A 23,422-nucleotide genomic window follows, 5' to 3' on the forward strand; every position below is an offset into this window, starting at 1 on the left:
TGGTCGGGCGGAGGTTCTGGATTTGTAAACTTGGAAGTTCTGTTGGTCTAATGATGAACAGCAGGTCATCCAAAGGCAGCTGGCCCAGAGGCAGAGTCGCTGCGCTGGTCCCTATGATAAAGGGCTTCTTGGTAGCCTTGAACCAGGAATGGCACCAGCCTCAGCCAGGCTTCCCACTGTTGCACAGAGAACTGGCCTCCTTCTAGTCCCATCATGCATGGTCTCTACTGGGCATTTGCTGCCTTACATGTGAAGACCCAAGCCACGACTGGGGAAAACAGCACTACTGTCCAGCCCTTTGAGTTGGTCTGCAGAGACCTTCCCACTCCCTCTACCTGGGATGAGACCCTGGCCCCTCTCCTTATAACTGCCCAGATGGAGTCCCCTTCTCCTTTAGATGTCCCATGGAGCTGCCATGCTGCTCTTACTCAAAGGGGAGTACGGCCCATGCTGTGTGTCCCGCTGTCCCCACACCACCCACCCTGGGCCCAAATTGACCCTTTCTCTCCAATGGAGAACCCGGTCAGAGCCAGGACTGACTTCCCTCAATCCGTTTAGCACCAACATGCCTTAAGTCAAGGTGTGGGACCCTCGCCTTTCCCAGAGGCCTTCACAGTGAGTGAGGCCATATCAGAGCTCAGTGCTGAGTTTGTCCAGGCTGTTGCCAACACGTGATATAAGATCTCACTCATCTGTTCCCACTGCCCTGTGAGAAGGTTCAGGCAGTGGGCAGGGGTGAGGCTGGGATTTACCATTCCCTGTGCTCACACCAGGCCATCTGCCCCTCCCTTCCCTCTCAAACTGCTCTCACTACCTGTCCTTCTAAAGAAGTTCCACACAGAGTGTCAATTTTTGATGATTATGCAAATTATGATGACAATGAGGACGACAACGATGACGATAACGACAACGTCGAGGCTCACAATGACCATGCAGATGTTCCTGGTCTGGGCCACATCTGGCTGCGTTGCTGGTGGCGCTGAATGAAACCCCAAGAATCAGAGCCCCACTTGGGACCCCAAACGGGGGGAGGCTTCCTCAGCTCCTGCTGGCCCAGGTCCATCCTCCCAGGCAGACGGTGTCTGTCACTGTTCTTGTGGCAGCTGCTGTGACCAGTCCTGATGTTGGGAAGTGAGGAGGGGATGCGCCCTGTCCCTCAGGGGCTCCTCAGGCCAAAAGGGGAAGCAGGGTTTGCAATATAAGCAGTCGCTCCTGCTGTGACAGACAGGAGGTGATGCAGGGTAAAGATGGTGACAGCGACTACCTCTCAGGAGCTGACGGTTCAGGTGGCACTGAAGGAAGGATTCCCATCAATACACCAGTTGACATGGAAATAACAATTATTCTCAGAAACGGAGGTCAGTAAGAACACCATCTTTGGAAACAGACTGATGATCCCCTGATTGGGGCAGCAAGAAATCCAAGAAATACCTGAGCACAAGGTGTGTGCAGTGATGAAAAAATCCGGGAGGTGGGAAGGGAAAGGAAGGATTCTAGAACATTCCCGTGGCCATTAAAATTCCAGAAAGAATTTGCCATGGATGGATGAATTTCTCTCTCTCCCTCAGACATGCATACACACACACACACACACACACACACACACACACACACCACACTGTGGGGTAGGTCAAGTTCATTTCAAGAGAACCAGCACTCCATCCAGTCTTCTGAGTTACCTGTGGTCGCCTGCATTTCATCGCAGGGCTCCCATACTTGCTGGAGCCAGCTCTTACAGTCTCCCTTTGACGTCCCCACAAGGAGCTTGGTCAGCTCTTCATCATTGTCCAACATGCCTCTGAACTGTTGGCCTCCCGGAGGAACCATTGTTCTCTGGGTCAAAGAAGTGAGTTAACTGCCCATTGAAGGCGAACCACCAGGATCCTCTGGTGTGTCCGTGGGCCCCACACTCACGCATCAGGCTGCCCTGCATGGTGAGAGAATCTGCCCCCACCCCACCAGCGGAAACAGGTCAGCCTCTGGTCCTGACCAATCCTTTGCCCCACCCGCTGTGCACTCCTCAGCTCCCCTTCCGCCCTTCTGGTCCTGCTCTGGCCTCCTTTTCTGTCCACGCTACAGGGCCGCATGTTGGGACCCACGTCGAACTTTTACAAGAACACAATAGCTTCCTCAGTCCTGCCAACGTGTTCTCCTCTTGCCCTGGGCCTTCAGACTCACCACTCTTAGTGAAAATGTCCAGCAGTTTCTTTCTGAGCTCTTCCCCCAGGTCTTTCAGAGGTTCCCTCTGTGTCCCCCAAAACGCTGTGTCCTTCAGCTTCGTCCCCAGAGGACCAGCAGGTTTGACCTCCTTGCTCCCACAGGTATAGGAAAGAAACTTGTTTTCATTCACTTGGCCTTGAATCTCACACCATGATGGTCCAGGCCTGGGCTGAGATGTGATGGAGAAACTGTAGGAAAGCGAGAGAGCAGCTGCAAAGTGAAAATAGTAGAAGTAGAGGTTGGGGCTGGAAGAAAAAGAACAGCAGGCACCCCTCTGCCATCCAGGTGACAGCAGTGGCATCCCTGTAGGGCTGTGCTGGCAGAGCAAGGACTGTCCCTGCACAGCCCCTCCCCCCAGCAGTAGAGGCTGCTGCTCTTCCCCTGTTGGGATAGGATCAGGATGCCTCTGCCTGGCAGGAGGCCACATAGCCATTGAAATGTCCCCTGTGTCTATCAGGCTGATACCCAGCATCTCAGCCTTTGACAGAACAGATACAGCAGGAAATGCCAAACATGAAACCAAACACATGTCCTCCAACTGTGCTCATGGACAGGTCTGGAGAACTCTTTACAGCAAAGTCATAAAGAAGGGCACCAGTGTTGTCAAGAAAGTCGGTGACGTCTGTCTGATGGCCAACCTTGGCTGAAGGAGGCGGTGTTGCAGAAATAGGCACCCAGTTGTAAACGGGTGAAAAGTCCCAAAGTAAGAGATTTGAGGTGTAGGTGCCCAACTATCTGAAGCAGGGATGCAGCAATGACTGAAATGATGCTAAGGCTGCAATGCCAGCCAGGCCTGCCCCACAGAAAGCTCTCCATCCCTTAGGCTCATGGAACATGGTGATCCTAGAGGCAAGATAGCCAGATGGCCAACCCAGAAGCTGCTGGATTTAGACAATTAAATCAATGACGAAGTCCTAGGATGGACGGAGAGGAACCTGAAAGCAAACACCCAAGAGAAAGTCTGGATCCTCTGCCTGGGTTCCAGACCTGAGCCCGTTTCCAGAGCTGGAACCCTGTAATAGAAGCAGACGTAAGCTATCCATCAGAAAGGACCCTTCAGGTCAACAGCAATGCAGTGCTTCCTGCTGGCCTTCCGCAAAGGGCCATGTGGTCATTTGCAGGGGTGGGTAGACACTGGGGAGCAGAGACCGTGCAGACATTGTCAGTGGGCCTAGTGTGTGAGTTGACATCGTCCTCAGGGATCCTAGTGTCATCAGGGCCCCTGTCATTGAAATGGCTGGTATTGCAGATAAGGAGAAGTCACTTGCCCCAAGTCCTGTTCACAGTGACACCATTGGCTCAGGAACCTGCGTAGAGGTCCTTTCCCATTCCCCACATTTGTTACAGGAGTGAAAACTGTTTGTAGTTGAATTACCTGTGGGTTGGGTGCTGAGTGGCAGGGACATTCAAGTCCAATATTCTCACACTGTCTAGTCTTTTCTCCAAACACAATGTTGAAAAAGTATTTTAGAGGCGCCTGGGTACTCAGTCACGAGGCATCTCCCTCTGCTCAGCTCATGATTCGGTGGGGCCTGGCATGGAGTCCCCCATCAGGCTCCCTGCTCAGTGGGAAGCCTGCTTCTCCCTCTTCCACTCCTCCTGCTTGTGTTCCCTCTCTTGCTTTCTCTCTCTCTCGGTGTCAAATAAATAAATTCATTAAAAATCGGGATTGGGAGGGAGACAAACCATAAGTGGCTCTTAATCTCACAAAACAAACTGAGGGTTGATGGGGGGAGGGGGGTTGGGAGAGGGGGGTTGGGGTTATGGATATTGGGGAGGGTATGTGCTATGGTGAGTGCTGTGAAGTGTGTAAACCTGGCGATTCGCAGACCTGTACCCCTGGGGATAAAAATATATGTTTATAAAAAATAAAATTAAAAAAAATCAATCAATCAATAAGTGAATAAATAAATAAATAAAATACAAAAGTATCTTATCCTGGATGCAAGGACAGAGATGAGTACCAACCTTAAAGCCTGTCTCAGGATGCAAGGACATGACGAACCCTATTCGATTTTCATTGAAATGCCAGCCTGGTGCAAAGGTTTTCTGTGTCTATTGAATATTGCATAGGACTCTGTAGTGACAACTCAATGTGCTCTTGTAGCCCACAAGCAGCCACAGACAATCCATGGATGAAGGTGCCATTGGACCTCCTCCTTGGGCCCCAGGACCCTTAGAATCCACACCACAGAACCCTGTGGGAAAAGGGGCTCTGTGCCCTTTGTGACATCCTGATCTGAATATCAGGAAGAGAGCCCTAGTGTTCTGGGGAGCAATGGCACTCACAGGAGAGAAAGTCACACCCTGTAAAAGAGACGGTGGGCATGTATGCTCCTGGGACCTGGAGCGAAGAGGTCTCTGGCCAGAGGACATCAGAGCTGTGCACCCTGAGCTGGGAGGTGAAGGTGAAGGAGAGCCTGGCGTCCCACGGGGAGCGGGAGGGGGTAATCCGCTGCCCGAGCGTGCGGACAAGTCCATCCCACCAGGACTGGTTGACCCCAGTGGGCACCGTGACTCCTGCAGGGAGAACAGGGGGACAGGGCTCGAGGCACGTGGTCATGTGGCGGCCCCCTCCCTGGGAAAGCCCGGAGTCCTGCCTAGAGTCAGGGGCTCCAGGCTTAAGCGGGGCTCCCAGAGGAAGCTGCAGAGACTGTGAAGAACCGCGGATCTCCAGCGCGGCCCTCTCTCCTCCGCTGTGCTCCCCGCCCCCAGAGCCTGGCCCAACTTTGTGAAATTTCCTCTTCTACCTTTGTAGTTCGGTTGCCCACAACCGCCGAACACCATATGGGCAGAAAGCAACCACAGAGAATAACTGAGGAGTCGCGTCATCAGGGGAGAAGGCTCCAGAACCGCTCCGCGGACACCGTTTCTGCTCCCGGGTCTTACCGCTCACTCCCCAACAAACCGCTCCCACGCCGGGTTCCGCCTCTGAACTCAGGGCTGCAGCCTGCTCTAGCACAGACCGGCAGGAAAAACCGGAGCAGGAGGCCAGGACGGACGCTGGAGACCCCAGTGCACCCCAGTCGCCCTGGGAAGCTCCTGGCGGCTCTACTGCACCGGGATCTGTGGTTTCTACAGAAAATTTTCCCTTCGGACCTGACTCCGCCCCGGGACCCCCCCCCCCCCCCCCCCCCCCCCCGCAGTAGAGCCTAGAACATATCAGTCCTTTCTGGTGAGGCTGGTCTGCTCCTTTTCACCCATTGTCCTGACCACACTATCTTTCCCATTTTCGTTTCCACCATCAGTATCTTCCCTTCTCGTGGCCAACAGGTATAACCTTCCAGTTATGAACTTAAAAGTCATGTGGGGGCCGCCTGGGAGGCTCAGTGAGTTAAGCCTCTGCCTTTGGCTCTTGTCCTGGTCCTGGGATCCAGCCCCACATAGGGCTCTCTACTCAGCAAGGAGCCTGCTTCCTCCTTTCTCTCTGCCTGTCTCTCTGCCTACTTGTGATCTCTGTCAAATAAATAAATAAAATCTTTAAGTAAATAAATAAATAACATCTTTTAAAAAGTCATGTGGATATAGTGTACAGCATGTTCACTGTAGTTAATGATACTGTGTTGTATATTTCAAAGTCATTGAGACAGTGGATCTCAAAGCGAGACTTATTGTGCTGACCACGTCACAATATACACGAATATCCAACCATTGCCTTGTACATCCTAACCTAATATAATGCTGTGTATCAATTATATCTCAATAAAAAATAAATTCAAAAAGAAAAAAATAATGCAAAATGGGATGTTCTTCCTTTCCCATTCTGATGGCTGGAATAAAGAGAGCAAGGCCTCTGCAGAGCCATGTTCTGTCTCCCAGCTTCTGGATGTTTCCTGACGTGCTTGACATTTGGGGCTCTGGTCGGCTGCCCTCTGATGTCTGTCTCTGTTGTTAGAGGGCCGGCTTCCCTCTCTGCCTCTGTGTATCCATGTGACTTCCTCCCTGTTTGTCTCTGGTCCCTTCTTACAGGAAGGGACCTTGTGGATAGTATCATGTGGATATAGCTGCAAAGACCCTATGTCCATATAAAATCACTTTCCCAAGACCAGGAGTTAGGACTTCAGCATAACTTATGGGGGACCACAATTCAACCCATAACAAAAGTCATAGACTTTATCATCTCACCGTTATTCCACCAAAAAAGAATCATTCTTTCTTTTCATTTACCTTTAAAGTTTCTTATTGAGATATTACTGACAATAACATTATTTTGAGGTATACAAGAGTCAATATTTGTATGCATATCATTAGCTGTATTTATGCACCTTATTATACATTACATGTCATGACTAGTTTATTTTATAACTGGAAGTTTATACTTTCTGACCACAAGAGGGGATGATTTGGAAAGTGGGAATGAAGACAGAAAAGAGAGGTTGGGAGGAGAATGGCGTGAAGAAGGAAAGAAGGGCGGGAGAGAAGATTGAAGTATTTCAGGAAATATGGCCTGGCAGGAGTAAGCGGGTGGTTTGATGCTGGCTGGGGTCCCAGAGTGGCTGTGACAAGGTTTCTTCACAGCCTCCTCAAATTGCTGAGGAAATTGTCTACCACACTCCTCCTGGGAGTGGTTAAGGAGAAATAGGGAGGGGGAGAGGGGACGGGGTTAAGACTGGGGCAGAAAACCATATGGGAGTAGTTAAAAAACCCTGTTGATGGCTCTCATCAATCAGTCTTCCCCAGCTTCACTTCTGCCTCAGGTTTTTGTTTGTTTGTTTGTTTCAGTGACTTTGGCCTCTGGGCAAAAGGAAGATGGAAAAGATTTTTTCAACTTGAAAAAAATACTGCCAGGAGATGGGAGTCAGAAGGCAGGAGAGGGAGAGAGTGCCTGGTGGGAAGCAAGGCTTAAGACTTCTCCAAGCTGGAGAGTTTTAGAAAAGTCAGCCTGACTCCACACAGATTATTTGCCAGGTCAGGAGGGTCGGGGAGGGCAGAGGGCAGGCACACCTGTGGCTGCCATTACTCCCATTTGGGTGAGAACCGCACAGGTTCCCTGTGAATGCCAACTGGAAGAGGAGTCCATCCAGGAACTAAGAGGAGAGAGTCCAGGGTTTAATCCCAGGGAGAGAAGCTGCACTCAGAGCGTATACAGCCTTCTTTCTGGACGACTGGACCTCACCCCAGCAGGGCATTACCACCTAGCCAGCACTGCGACTGTCCACCAGTCTGCCAAGCCAGCTCTTCCAAAGGACGGGGAACATGGGAAGGCCAGTAAGTCCGTGAGCAGTGGGCCCACTGACACATTTCTGTTCGTGTGAAGCAAGTTCCTTGATCAGAGCAACAGGGTAGGGAAGACAGTGAGGGTGGGGTAAAGAATTATTTAGGTCCACTGATGGTAGTTTTGGCAAAATCATTGCAGGCGAAGAGGATAAACTAATATCTGTGGTTTAAGTATCTATTTCAAAAAAAGAGGAATGCTGTGCATACTATGATGCAAGTGGTGCAGGGTCATGAACCTGCCAGTGGGTTGATCACCCCAGGGATCCGTGCCATGTCAGGGCACAATGTCGGTCTCTGTGGCTGGCAGGCTGGGCACTCAGCAGTGGGTTCAGCCCGCTCAGCCTTGGTAAACACATCTCTGTGCTGCTAAGCCCGTGCCTGACATCCACTCCTGCCCCTTTATTCCTGAGGCCACTGGCCAATGAGGCCTGTCCCAGGGAAACAAGCTGACCGTAGCCCCAGAATGGTCATCCTAGCTTTGGATTCTTAAAATCCTCCTCTTCTGAGGTCACCCTTTGGGAAGAATTCCCATGGGACACAGTTATCCTTCCATTCTCAGAGAAATCTATCCACATACCTGTCCCCCAAATTTCTATGTCACAGGTTTCCAATTGGATTTTCCAAGTCTCAGGCCATCCAGCCAAACCATTGAAATGGGCATCTACTTGCATACATGTGCATTTCTCCTTCCCAGCAAAGTGTACCACCTGGGGTACTGCCCAGTGTTGTGCCCACTGAGAACATTTCCCTTACCCACTGTCCTTTGGGAATAGGCTGGAGAAGGGCTATAATGCTGAAGCTCTTCCCTTTCAGGCGGGGACCTGTGTATCATACAGAAGCAGCTGGAAACCAGGCCCCTGTCCTCTATTCCCTTGTCACTGATAGTTGGGAGCTTCCCATGAGGCCGTAGATATAGACTGAGAGAGAGGAGGCTATGGGGTAGGAGTGGCAACCAGGAGCATTCAGGCAACTTCTTCAGGGAACTTGCTTGTGCCCCGGGGCCTGATCAGGCCAGATCATGTACCTACGGCTTCCATTTGTTGGAGGGCTGCTGTGCTTACCACCCTCAGGTTATGGGACAGAAAGCTGGGTGCTTACCACTCAGTTCATGAGGGGCAGATCAGGTCACCTGGTGACTCGGCGGCCCAGGGTCAGTGTTCAGTCCCAATGAAGGCCCCAGGCAGGCCAAGACTGGTTTTTCAAAAAGAGAGTAGTTGTATGTAGGTGATGGCAGGGCTTTGCTCTCCATCCTAAGAGGCCGACACTGTGCCTTACCCCTAGAGGCTTGCCAAAGGCTCCAGTATCATCTTTACTTGGAATAAGATGTGGATTGTATCCATGTCAATATCCTGGGTGTGATATTGCACTATGGTATCTGTAATTTGTTTCCCTTGGGAGCAAACGAGAAAAAGAATACCTGGGACATCTCTATATTATCTGTAAGAGCTGTCTATGAATTCATTGTATAGTTATCTCAAACTAAAATTTTATTTGAAAAACTTTCCCTATGACCCTGCAATTGCACTACTGGGTATTTACCCCAAAGATACAGATGTAGTGTAAAGAAGGGCCATCTGTACCCCAATGTTTATAGCACCAATGGCTACGGTCGCCAAACTCTGGAAAGAACCAAGATGCCCTTCAGCGGACGAATGGATAAGGAAGATGTGGTCCATATACACTATGGAGTATTATGCCTCCATCAGATAGGATGAATACCCAACTTTTGTAGCAACATGGACAGGACTGGAAGAGATTATGCTGAGTGAAATAAGTCAAGCAGAAAGAGTCAAGTATCATATGGTTTCACTTATTTGTGGAGCATAACAAATAGCATGGAGGACAAGGGGAGATGGAGAGGAGAAGGGAGTTGAGGGAAATTGGAAAGGGAGGTGAATCATGAGAGACTATGGACTCTGAAAAACAGCCTGAGGGTTTTGGAAGTGGCGGGGGGTGGGAGGTTGGAGGAACCAGGTGGTGGGTATTAGAGAGGGCCCGGATTGCATGGAGCACTGGGTATGGTGCAAAAACAATGAATACTATTACACTGAAAAGAAATGAAAAAAAAAAAAAAAGAAAAACTTTCAATCTAAATAAAACCTATTCCAATGTGAAAAATGAAAAAAAAAATCTGTAGACACCAATAACATCCCTATCTACCATTGATACTTCAGGCACCATTAAATCTGCTGGAATGTATGCTGATGGCAGAGCGGCTCATACAGCACCTTGGATCTGTCACGGAGCAGTTTCTGGGTCTGGACCTAGAATGCTAAGAATGCTACAAACTACCCCTTTTGTGCTTGGGGTGAGAAGAGAGAAAATACATGTTAGTAAATGCAGAAATGGATGGATGGATGGATGGATGGATGGATGGATGGATGGACAGATAGATTATTGGTGGGATGTATTGTGGATTTTCTCTGTGCAGCATCTATGACTCCAGATATTTCCATCCTGTTCTCCTGACACCTCTTTTCGCTAGAAGATCTTCTTCCACAATAACTCATGGTCCATTCATCCTGATCTCATTCAAGATTTTTGACTCAGAGATGCCTGTAAGCTCTTTAGTTTGTCTTCATTCTTTCCCCAGAGATCACTTTGCCCATTTTCCCACCTGGCTAAACTTTATATTCCCATTCCCATAATTTCCACAATTCCCATCAATTCCCAGGATTTATCTCCCATATAGTCTTCACTTTCCTCCTGGAGAGAATAAAGCATGGCTTCTTTTGTGTTTTAATGACTCTGACCAGTGTGGTTTCACAATTGGTACTGTGTCCCGCAATAGAAATATTAATTCATTTAGGTTTTGGAGAACCAAGTACATCCTATTAAAACAAAGTAAATGTATTCATTTTAGGTCTTTGGTTTTGTTTTGGAGAAAAAATATAGGGCCAAACACACTGATTGCCACGAGGAGAGGCTTGTGATATGGAATTGTACTGAGACTGTGAGTTGTGGCATTCTCTAACTCTGAAAATGGGGGAAGGTCTGAGGTGTGCGGAGACTGGGCAGAACATAGCCCCAAGTGGAGTTTCCCTAGGTCCTTCAACAAATGCAGGTTTCTCTCCTGAAGACCCGAGGATCATGTGAAGACCAGAGAGTTTAGCTCAGCTCAGTAATAAAACAATAGTCAGACAGGTACCTGGGTGCCTCAGTCAGTTAAGCATCTGCCATAGGCTTAGGCCAAGATCTCCGGAGCCCTGTGTCCGGCTCTCTGCTCCACATGGAGTATGCTTCTCCTTCTCCCTCTGCCCCTCCCCCTGCTGGTGCTCTATCATTCTCTCTCTTACTGTCTCTCTCAAATAAATAAAATCTTAAAACAAAACAAAACAAAACAAGTCATGACAGTTGGCTTTCCCCAGAGTGAGAGAACCTAGAGAGAAATGTGGAAACCTCAATGTCTTTTGTGACTTGACTTGAAAGTCATGTTTTAGTATTTGCATTCTATCCTGACAGCTGCACCCATCATCCCTGTTCATTGTGGCTGGGGATTACACAGGGCATGAGTATCAGGAGGCCAGAATTACTGAGAGCCATTTTGTAGGTAAACTGTCACCATTCCTTTACTTGGGTCATCCTTGTCTTCACAGCGCTGCTCCTGTGAACAGAGGGGGACAGTACACAACAGGAGTGGGAGTCAGAATCCAGAAGGAATGCCTCCAACAGGAGTCATTTGGATGGCACTGGGATTGAGGAAAACACAAGGAAATATTTTTTTCCACGTACCTGGAACCAGTAGGATAAGACAGGGGATAAAGGGAGAGTGCCTTCAATATTCACTCTAGGAAAAAAAATATTCACTGTAAGAGCTGGCAATGGCCAGGGCTGTAGCTAAGAGACAGCTCCCTGTGGTCCAGCAGAGAAACAAAGTGAAACAATGACTGCCCATTTTTTTAAGCTTTCATTTATCAATGTGAGAGAAAGAGCGCAAGTGGGAGGAAGGGCAGAGGGAGAAGCTGACTCCCTGTTGAGCAGGGAGCCTGATGCGGGACTCAGTCTCCGGATCCAGGATCATAACCTGAGCCAAAGGTAGATGCTTAATCCACTGAGCCACCCAAGAACCTGTCTGCTCATTGTTTTGATTATTACTGAGCTGAGCTGAGCTGAACTCTCTGGCCTTCACATGATCCTCAGATCTTCAGAAGAGAAACCTGCATTTGTTGAAGGACCTAGGGAAACTCCACTTGGGGCTAGGCTCTCCCCAGTCTCTGCACACCTCAGACCTTCCCCCATTTTCAGAGTTAGAGAATGCCACAATTCACAGTCTCAGTGCAATTCAATATCATAATTCACAGATTTTTGTACTTGGAAGTGGAACAAACTGTGCACGTGGCTTTGCAAATGGAAAGTAGGTGGATGCTGGGAGCACATTAATATAAGAGTAAGGGAAAGTCTGAAGAGCTTTGAAGAAACTGTCACATCTGAGGAAGCTACCAGTAGGGACTCCAAGGAAAAGTGAAATACCAGGGATCTTCTCTCCCCTTCAGAGCCAAGGTTGTCCAAGACATGAAATTTCAGAGGAAAGAGCAGGAGTTCTTGTATACCTAGTTAGTTATAGATCAAGAGGGAACTCAGTGAGGAAGGGTGAGCAGGGGAGCAAGTGCTCAGGAGAACAGAGACATGCTTAGGGCCATGGATTGTAGGCTTGAGAGACATCCAGTGAAGGCTTTTGTCAACTCCCTAACACCAAGGAGAGGCTATCCTCCGCACCTGCTATGTCCAAAGTAATTCAGTACATCAATTCCTTAAACATTCACTGAACATCTAGAATGTTTAAGATCTTCTCCTAGAGAGTCAAGGCAACAAGAATTTTCCATTTTCTCTGAGGAAGAGAACTAAGAGAACTAATGTACCCAGGGTGAGAGCCAGCTAGATGTCCATGCACCTAGAACACTGGTTGGTATTCTTACAGTAGACCAGAACTCTTAGACATAGAAGAGAGGAAATTAATTCCATCAGAGATGGTTGGATAACGCAGGTGACACTATCTGAGCCCTACAGGAATTACACCACTTGTTCAGACAGAAAAAACATAATCTAGACAAAGAGATGAGTCAGAGTCAGTACAAAGATGAGCACGAGGGTGGAATCGCAAGTAGGCCACACTGGAAGGCCTGGGTATACAGTGCAAGTGTGTTCATGTGCTGTTCTCCCCTGGCTTTACCCTTCCCCTTCTCTGTGGGGGCACAGACTTCTGGCCTTGCTCCACACAACTTCCCTCCCAAAGTTTGAGAAGCCAACAAGAGGGGATTACATCTACACAGAAACACTGTGAACATCAAATTAGAAGGATCCCAGTAAACTTGGAATGCAATAGACTAGCATTATCTAATATTTTATTAAGATGAGTATGTCATAGTCCTTGTTAATATTAATGATTTATGACAACCTGGCTATCGTAGATTCACTAATTCCTTTTGGTCACATTCAGAGGCAGACAAGAACTTTAGTTTTGGACATGCATGTTAAAGCACTTGGGACCAACTTTTTAATGTTGTCCACTTTGAGTTGCATCAAAAATAGGATACTTTGAAGGAAGAAGGGAAGAATGACTGGGTGGATATTCTGTGATAAGCATGTATAGTGCAAATGTTAACTGTAGCATCTAAGGGGATCGGTATACTGGTGTTCCCGTATAAAATTCTAGCAATTTCTCTGGATGTTTACAAATTATCTTATAAATGGTGAGGGGAAATATATTCCTAAAATTATTCTGGTACCAACACAACTATAATTCCCTTAGAGCTCTGAAGGAACAAGGTAATTTCTGCTAAATAAAGCACAGACACCCATAACAAACAGGGTAACTTTTGGAAGGAAGGTATGCAGAAACTTATCATGGATCTTAGTAGGAAAGAGAACCCGACTACATCTGTACATACCACTTGTGAAAGCAAAAGTGCACGAGACACCATTGAACAGACCAGGAAGACTTTATTGAAGGCTGTTGTAATAGGGGAGGGAGGCATGTACTCAGCCTGAACTCCACTCCACTGAAACAAGGGGCAGAAGGTGTTTAAGAAGTGGGGAAGCTAGTGGGAAAGTCCTGGAGGTTGAGCAACAGGATGTGTTGAGCACATGGAGTTATTTCCTGAGCTTTTAAATGTACTTCTCTGTAATTAGACCACTCTGTAATTAGTGGCTCCCGTCAAACTTAGTCCCTGTTATGGACTCCACTGTGTCCTCCCAAGAGTCATAGTTTGAAGCCCTAACCCCCAGGGTAACTGTATTTGGAGACAGGGTCTATAAGGGGGTAAGTAAGGATGAATGAGGTCATATGGGTGGGGTCCTGATCCAGTTGGACTGGTGCCTTCTGAGAAGGGTAAGGGACATCAGAAGTAGGTGCACACAGAGGAAAGGCCATGTGAGGACACAGCAGGAAGGACTCCATGTGGGAGCCCTGGAGAGACGTTTTAGGAGAACCAACCTGCCTGCATCTTTTTCATGGACGTCCATTCTCTAGAACAGGGAGAAAATGTTCGTTTTGGTCATTGGCAGAGACTAGCAGTTTCCCTGTTCCTTAAAATGGCTTTTGAGACAAACAATGGTATTCTAGACTGGTAGAGTCAGCTATGTCATATAGATTGACTCTATCTAGGAAGAGTTGCTTTGATCATGTGAAGAGCCTTCTCAGATGTATGTAATTTTTAGTTTCCATTAATGAGGGCTATATGTTTCTTGGAATTTCTATGCACAAACCAATGAAAATGCAGTTACAAACACGTACAGGTACACAGCCTCGGCATACAAGCGTAGACACATTGACATGACTGAAAAAAGTTGATTTAAACATAATATTATTTCTTCTTAAGATTGAGGCTAAGAGAGAGAGGTAGTTTCAAAATTATCATCAGATAAAAATCTGCATTATCATTATTGAATTAACAACTGATTTTTTCTTTTAGCCCCTTTTCTGTTTTCAAGTAGTTGTGATACATTAGCTAATCGTACTAGATTGGCCCCACACACTGGCAATGTAGACCTCAAGTATTTGATGGTTTTAGTTAAAAAAGATGAAGGTGGCTTCTGGAGTGGCCCAAAACTTTGCTGCTTGTGTGCAAACATTAAGCGAAGCCACCAGATTTATCAGTTCTGTCCAACTCTGCTGAATGGGGCTGGACTCATGTGTATCCAGACAGGAAAGGGAGCCACAGAAATACACATACACCACTGCTGCTCATCCTCCAATGGAAAGTGCATTAATCAACTTGCAGATACTCCTGCTAGAACTCACCTCTGGTTAGATGCCTACTAGTTTCAGGAGTCTGTCATTTGCTGTGCTCGTATTGGTTTAGAACAGAGGATTTTAAGATCATACAACCCTGTACTAAAACTTTTCAATAAAATCATGCTACTTCTTTCAAAAAAAAAAAAAAGAGGAAGTAGAAAATGTTTCTGTTGCTTCAGCCTCCCAGTTGATGGTCTTCTTATCAAACAAAGGCTCCTTCCCTCCTACAGAGACTGGGAGGTGAGGACCCTATCTCCTTTGATGTTCACATTTGAAAAAGATGGCTCCCCAGGCCTTAAGAAAGATAGTCATACATTATAAAGCTGTTAAGAGGAAAAAGAATTTACAGTTACTAAGTTTTTTAGAAAAGCTTTCTAGGGGCTCTTGGGTGGTTCACTCTTGGTAAAGCTATGCATCTGACTCCTGATAGCAGCTCAGGACTTGTTCTCAGGGTCATGAGTTTAAGCTCTGTGTTGGACTCCATGCTGGGCATCGGGCCTACTTAAAAGTAAAAGAAAAAAAAATAAATAAAATATTCTAAGAAAAGGTAGATCAGGAGCCTGGAACCAGGAAGGAGATTATTTTAAGTTTAGTCCAGCTGGAAACTAGAACATTAAGGCAGTCTTGGTCATGGCCACCATTGGACTGAGAGCTTAAAATACAGACTGAGGCAACCTCACAGCCTCATGCATAATGAGGTGGAGGTTTTGTTCAGCCCAGGTAAAAGAAAGCCAGGTGAGTTAGTCCCAAACCAGTCTCCAGAATTTCAACAGATACAAAGACTCACAAATATGATGATGAAGATGGTGGCAAAAGCTAAGTTTAGTTGTGTGACATTTGCATGTTAAACATGTGGTTGGAGGGGCCTTGGGTAGCTCTGTCCATTAAGTGTCTGACTCGTGGTCTTGGCTCAGGTCCTGATCTCAGGGTTGTGGGATGGAGCCCCCTGAGTCAGGCTCTGTGCTCACTGGGGAGTCTGCTTCTCTCCCTCTCTCTCTGACCCTCCAGCTACTCACTCAGGTGAGCATGTGTGCTCTCTCTCTAAAATAAATGAATAAATTTTTTTTAAATGTGGGCCAAAATTTATTCTCTATGTGAATATCCTGTTCCCCAAAAACCATTCAGCCCATGATTTTAGCATCTATTGATGATGTTGGACAGATACCCTTTTCATTAAGAGCAGAAATGGGACACTTACTGAATATACATTTGTTTAATAAGTGTCTACTAGGCAGTGTGGTAGGGCTGAGGACGGGGAGCTGGGGAGGCAGGGAAAACTGGCAGCCCTCACTGACCTAATCTCTTCATTCAATGTGGCCCCAGGCTCTGTGCCAAATACAGTTCCTCATATGAACCACAGGTCACATGAACTGACCTCAGTGAGAATTTCATCCCTGCTGACAGAGGACACAGAGCAGGAACCTGATTAAATGCATAGGTGAGCATTATTCATGACACAGAATGGATTCATGACATAGGATAGATTCATTATATACCAGGGTTTTCTCAATGAATTAGACTGATGAAGTTAGAGGGAGGGAGAATCAGTCTCCTTAAGAAAGTATTTTCCAAGTGTTCAGTGCAGACCATATGACATTCTGTGCAACTGTTTAAAAAAAAAAAAGGAGATGAGTGTGGGACAGGGAAGGAGATCCATGATTCAGCGGTTAGTGAACCAAAGTACTGAAGAGCAGGATAGCCCTCTTTGCAATTACTAAAACGGAAAACCAAGTTGGGTCTGTTAAATGACAAATTGGGGAAAGAGTTTGCCCCTGGACAGTGAAAGTAAGAGAAAACAGTGGGTGAGCAAGGCTGAATGTTGTGTTCCTGCTCACTTTTCAATCTGCATTTGCCTCCTTGGCAGTTGAGAACCTTGCAGAGAAACGCTGGGGCCCTTGGATCCTGTAGGCCAACAGACAACCCTGGAGTCCCAAACTGCCCAGAAGTTCAAGGGGCTGCATGTGACTGGCTGGGGGGAGGGCCTTTGTCATCCAGAACTGTTAAATTCCGGGTCCCTGGTGTTACCATGGAAGTCCACACAAGCTGTGCTATACCAATACATGATGGAGGTGAGTCTGAGCCCAGAATCCCCTTTCCCTCCTGCTTCTGCTGCTGGGGGTCCCATCTCCTAGTGAGGAGCAAGACCTCGAGGGTCAGGAGGAGGGAATGGCTTCAGGCCTGGCGTCACACAATGCCTGTCTCTGACCCCTAGGTGATACACATTCATTTTTTTTTAGATTATTCTTCTTTTTTTTTAGTAGGCCTCTAACAAAGGGCTGGAACTCACAACTCTAAGATCCAGACCTGAGCTGATCCTGACAGTCAGCTTAACCCACTGAGCTTAACCCACTGAGCTTAACCCACTGCTTAACCCAGTGAGCCACCTGGGCGTCCCAGGATGACATCCTTGCTATTGCTCTGGCTTGGAAACACAGCTGTGGGATAGTTCTTGGAGTGCATAGTCTCTTCTCTCTCACTGAATTCATCATGGTCATGCTCTGCTATGTCCTGTTGGTCCTGCTGGGAACATTTCTGTCTTGGTGAAGGAAGACATGCAGGTACTTTCCATCTTTTTTACATGTTGGGAACCGAATACCTAGAGCTTTACCTCTTTCTCCATTCAGGTGTGTGTGTGTGTGTCTGTCTTCCACATGTGTTTTAGTGAGAATTATGGATTCCCAGGCCAGTTACCAGGGAATCCGTTCCCACTCAGGTCCTGGAGAGCCCAGCCTACTCTCTATTTTGGACTCTTGTCCCCCCAAAGTGGCAATCCTTCCTCACACTGCTCCCCTCACTCTCTGGACATTCTGGAAAACAGAGCCTTGATTTAGGACTCCTCCTTCAAATCCTCCCACTCTTCACCCCTCCGTTGCTAAGTCCTGACATCTTCACAGAAGGCCTCTGACCAGGACATGTTCCGTATTCATTGACCACACACCCCTGAATCATTGCCTGTTCGCTTTCTGCTAACCATCCTGTGGGTCTGGCTAGAATGTAAGGCCCTGGAGGGCAGAAACTGTCTTGTGCTCTTGCAGTTCACCCTCTACCCAGCCCCATGCTCTGCTTGTCACAATGAACAGAATGCTTGTCAAATGAACACACCCAGCAGCAGTGGACATACTGCATGGTCTGGAGAATTTGCCATTGTCCCTAAACCTCAGATGGTTGGAGAGGGGATCGGGTTGAGGATCCGGAGCTGATGATGGAGGGATGGAGAAGGGACGCTCCTCCCTCTCGCAGCCCAGCCCTTCTCAGGGTTCCTTTTGGAGTCACAGAGTCTGGGGGACCTAAAAGGATCTTTTCTCCCCATCCAGCCCCCACCTGTTCCCCTCAGTGGTGCTCACTCTCTTTGCTCCATTCCATGCTCATGACTCAGTTCAGATCTGGACAGCTTGGTTTCATTTTTATGCTCTGCCTTCTTATTTTTCTCCTTGTACTTAATGTGTTGAAGAAACAAGATGGTCTTAGAGAATTTTTATATCTTGGACTTGGCTGGTTGAATCCATGTACCTGTTTCTATTGTCCTGCTGACAATATTTTCTATAAACCAGCTGTTAGATACGGAGACTTGATTAGTTTTCAATTCGATTTTGGATTTGCAAAGTTACTTCTTTTTGGTGTTGTAAATCCATATCCCATTATATTACATCAAAAGATTGGGCTGGACCTTCAGGTGGGTCCCTAGTACACATGAGAACTTGTGCAACTGTGGGCAAAGGACTGTGAGGAGCTATTCAGCTGCGATGATGCAGACGGTGTCCCCTTCCCGGACATTGTGGTGCTCTTGAGAAGCAGAAAGCTCAGGACCATCTTCCATGGGGACTGAGAAATTTACTCAAGGTCTACCAAAGAATCTTGAACTTTGTTTATTAATAGTTTTACCTCCCTACACCTTTCAAATAAGAGTTGGTGCTTCCTACCTTCTTATGGATTCCTGTGCCAACTGAAACAAAGCTTCAGAATTAGCCAGAAGATGTGAAACTTTTTTTCAAGGTTTGACAAATGAATAACATTTTGATGCGATTTCTATTTTCCAGAGCTACGACTGAACAAATAATGTCATTTTATAGCATTGCCAAATTACACATAAAATGAAAACCAATTCAATAAGTTGAATTTACAGAAGAATTTAAGAGCCCCAATGACTAAATAATGCAGCTTATCACTTTTGATGTTTAGAGGAAATGCGCAATGTTAGCGGTTATCAGAACTTGAAATATGATGACATAGAGTTTCAGGCAATAAATCCATCTGATGGTCAGTCTTAAGAAGCAGAAACCTTGATGGGATTAACAGGCAGGGATGTCAATGGGTGAAGCCCCCATGAGAATAATGGTGGAAGTCTGGGGGGTCTTCGAGACCATTCAGATCAAAGTGGTTCAGACTCCAAGTGCATGAGGAGCAGAGTTTGTGTGATGGCATCCTGTACTGCCATCTAGCCTAGGGAAAGTCCCTCAAGGTCTCAGGAGAGTCCCTAAGGAGAAGTGGGCCATCAGAGGAGTCCTGTGTCTCCCAGGAAGAGGTCTGCCTTAGCACCCTGTCAGGCTGGGAGCAGCCCTAGGGAGAGTGACCTTGGTGCATCCACAGCAATGAGCTTCAGAGTATTGACCTGCTGTCTCCCACCAGGCCTGGCCATGCCCAGCTATCACCAAGCACTGTGCCCAGGCATAGACACACACACAACACATCCAGTCTCAGCCCTCAACTGCCCTGGCTCACAGCCCCCAGCTGCGGCTGTCCTCCAGGGGATCAGGCATAGGATGCATAGCCCAAAGCAAATTTTGCTAACACCACCGCCCCACTCCCACGTTCCCTGGTGGATGTGCTCCATCAGAACTGGTGTGTCTGGGTTCCACTAACACCTTGAAGAGCAAGCATAGGCCACAACAGGCAGAGAGTCTGTGCAGGTGGCCCCCAAACAATAGCAAGTCATAAGCAATACACATAGGATAATCTCCTAATGTGCTAGGTTCTGATTTACAGGGGATATTACTGCACTGTGGGGCTCTCCAGCAACTCTTTTTCATAAAGTCACTACTTTCAAGAGCAGAAGACACAGCTGACTTTCTTGACACACAGAAACAAACACAGAGGGGCAGACAAAATGAGGGCACAAACTTATCCCAAATGAATGAGCAGAATGAGGACACAGCTAGAGATCCAAGTAAAACAGATACAAGTAACATGCCTGATAGAGAATTTAAAGCAATGATCATAAGGATACTGGACTTGAGAAGAGTGGAAGTTATGATCGAGACGCTGAACAGAGAGATAAGGAATAACACGGCAGAGATAGAGGGCACAATAAAAGAAGTGAAAAACACTCCTGATGGAATAAACAGCAGGATGGAAGAGGAGAGGAATGAGTTAGTGACCAAGAAGAGAGAGTAATGGAAAGTAGCCAAATTGAACAAAAGAGAGAAAAAAAAACAATTATGCAAAATGAGAATAGACTTAAGAAACTAAGAGACTCCATCAAACATGATAGCATTCTTATTAGGATAGTCCTAGAAGAAGAAAAGAAAAGGGGGCAGAAAGTTTCTTGGAAGAAATAATAGCTGAAAACTTCCCTAAAACCTGGGGATGGAAACAGATATCCAGGTCCAGGAGGAACAGGGAATCTCCCCTCAAATTAACAAAAGCAATCAAAATTAACAAAATTAATCAAAATTAACCAAATATACTTTAATTATGAAGACCTATCATAATTAAATTGGCAAAATATAGTGATAAAGAAAAAAAAATTAAAAGCAACAAGACAAAAGAAGACAAGAGAAAACCTATAAAGCTAGGAAAACATTTTTCAATGGAAACTTTACAGCCAGAAGGGAATGGCATGATATATTCAAAGTGGGAAATGGGAAGAATCTGTAGTCAAGAATACTCTAACCAGCAAGGTTGTCATTCAGAACAGAAGGGGAGAGGAAGGGTTTCCTAGGTAAACAAAAGCTAAAGGAGATCATGACCACCAAACCAGACCTGCAAGAAATGATAAAGGGGACTCTTTGAGTGGAGAGGAGAGACCAAAAGTGACAGTATAAAGGTAGGAAAATGTGAAAAGGAGAAGAGTAAATAATGGATTCATTAATTCATTTTTTATAATTTTTGAGAAAGATTTATTTATTTATTTCTAGAGAATGTGCACGAGCAGGAGGAGGGGCAGAAGGAGAGGGAGAGAGAATCTCAAGCAGACTCCTCGCTGAGTGTGGATCCCAATGCAGGGCTTGGTCTCACCACCCTAAGATCATAACCTGGCCAAAATCAAGAATTGGGTGCTCAACAGACTGAGCCATCCAGGTGTCACTAAATGACCTTCAACTTTATCTAGACTGCTCTATGCAGAAGAGGTCATATAGAATCCTAATGGTACTCATATATCAAAACCCACTAACAAATATGCAAAGAAAAAAGAAAAAGAGATCCAAATATATCACCAAGGAAAATCAGAAAAAGTGAAAGAGAAAGAATCAGAGAAAATCATCAGAAACAACAACAAACAAATAATAAAATGACATTAAATGCATATCTAACAATAATTACTCTGAATGTAAATGGACTAAACACATAATCAAAAGACATATGGTGATGGAATGGATAAAAACAGCACCCATCTGTAGGATGTCTGCAGGAGACTCATTTTAGACCTAAAGACACCTTCAGATTGAAAACGAGGGAAAGAAAGACATCTATCATGCAATGCATTGTCGAAAGAAAACCAGAGTAGCAATAGTTACATTGGACAAAGTGGACTTCTATTTTATTTGTTTTTTATTTTTTAAAAGATTTTTCTTTTCAATAATCTCTACACCCAATATTGGGCTTGATCCTACAATCCTGAGATCAAGAGTCCCATGCTCTACAAACTGAGCCAGCCAGGCACCCCCAAAGTAGACTTATAAAAATTTTATTTATTCATTCATTCATTCATTTAAGATTTTATTTATTTATTTGAGAGAGAGAGAGAAAAAGAGAGAGGGAGAGAGGCAGAAGGAGAGGCAGACTCCCCATTGAGCAGGGAGCCCAATATGGGGCTCAATCCCAGGATCCTGAGATCATGACCTGAGCTGAAGGCAGATGCTTAACTGACTGAGCAACCCAGGTGCACCACCAAAGTAGACTTTTAAAATAAAGACTGTAACAAGAGACAAAGAAGGATACTACATAAAAATAAAGGGGACAATCCAACAAGAAGATAGAGCAATTATAAATATTTATGCACCCAACATGGGAGCACCCAAATACATCAAACAGTTAATAACAAACATAAAGGAACTAATACATAATAATACAATAATAGTAGGTGGCCCTAATATCCTACTCACCTCAATGGACAGATCATCTAAAGAGAAAACTGATCAAGAAAGAATGGCTTTGAATGACACATGGGAACAGATGGACTTAATAGATATATTTAGAACATTCCATCCTAAAACAGCAGAATACACATTCTTTTCAAGTACATGTAGAACATTCTCCAGAAAAGGTCACATATTAGCCCACTAAACCAGCCTCAACAAATTCAAGAAGACTGAAGTCATACCATGCATCTTTTCTGTCCACAATGCTATGAAACTAGAAGTCAACCATAAGAAAATAATATGGAAATAGTAGAAATACATGGAGGTTAAGTATTACACGATCATAGAATGAATGGGTAACCACGAAATAAAAGAAGAAATAAAAATTACATGAAAATGATGGGACCTCTGGGTGGCTCAGTTGGTTAAGCGGCTGCCTTCAGCTCAGGTCATGATCCCAGAGTCCTGGGATCGAGTCCCACATCGGGCTCCTTGCTCAGCAGGAAGCCTCCTTCTCCCTCTGCCTCTGCCTGCCACTCTATCTGCCTGTGCTCACTCTCTCTCTCTCTCTCTCTCTGACAAATTAATAATAATAAAAAAAAATCTTTAAAAAAATTACATGAAAATGAAAACACTACGGTCCAAAACCTTTGGGATGCAGCAAAAGCAGTTCTAAGAGGGGGAGTTTATAGCACTACAGGCAGACCTCAAGAAGCAAGAAAAATCTTGGGGTGCGTGGGTGGCTCAGGTGATTAAGCATCTGACTCTTGATCTCAGCTCAGGTCTTCATTTTAGGGTTGTGAATTCAAGCCCCATGTTGGACTCCATGCTGGGTGTGGGGCCTACCTTAAAAAAAAAAAAGAAGCAAGGAAAAGTTATCAAAAAACAACCAAACTTACACCCAAGGAAGCTAGAAAAAGGAAGCAAATAAAACCAAAAACCTGGAGAAGGAAGGAAATAATAAGTATTAGGAGTGGTACATGGTTGCAATGGATATTATTCAGCCATAAAAAGAAAGAGTTATTAAAAAGAGTTATAAAGAGTTATTAAGAAGTTATTAAAAGTTATTAAGAAGTTATTAAAAAGAGTTATTATAAAAAGAAATGTTATTGTCATTTGCAATAATGTGGATGGACCTGGAGGTTACAGTGCTAAGCAAAATCAGTCAGAGAAAGACAAGTACCATATGAATTCACTCACATGTGAAATTTAAGAAACAAAACAAACTAGGGGCGCCTGGGTGGCTCAGTTAAGCTCCTGACTCTTGGTTTCAGCTCGGGTCATGATGTCAGGGTCCTGAGATGGAGGCCATGTTCAATGGGCATAGGGGCCCATGTTCAATGCAGAAACCCCACTCTCTCTCTCTTTCTCTCATAAATAGATGAAAGAAAGAAAGAAAGAAAGAAAGAAAGAAGAAAGAAAGAAAGAAAGAAAGAAAGAAAGAAAGAAAGAA

The 23,422-nt window shown here is 45.7% G+C and overlaps 1 protein-coding gene across 1 annotated transcript in view; it reads right to left on the reverse strand.

The window, feature by feature from the left end:
* LOC125101686 (UL16-binding protein 3-like) overlaps positions 1–23,422 on the reverse strand; it is a 176,166-nt gene that overhangs the window by 150,417 nt on the left and 2,327 nt on the right. The window contains 5 exon segments of the mRNA XM_047732027.1: positions 815–979; positions 1,680–1,828; positions 1,830–1,944; positions 2,179–2,430; positions 5,150–5,295. Of these exon segments, the coding sequence (XP_047587983.1) occupies positions 846–979; positions 1,680–1,828; positions 1,830–1,944; positions 2,179–2,430; positions 5,150–5,295 (796 nt within the window). The 3' untranslated portion in view covers positions 815–845.

This window comes from Lutra lutra, chromosome 6 (genome assembly GCF_902655055.1).
Source record: "Lutra lutra chromosome 6, mLutLut1.2, whole genome shotgun sequence".
NCBI classification, from domain to species: Eukaryota; Metazoa; Chordata; class Mammalia; order Carnivora; family Mustelidae; genus Lutra; species Lutra lutra.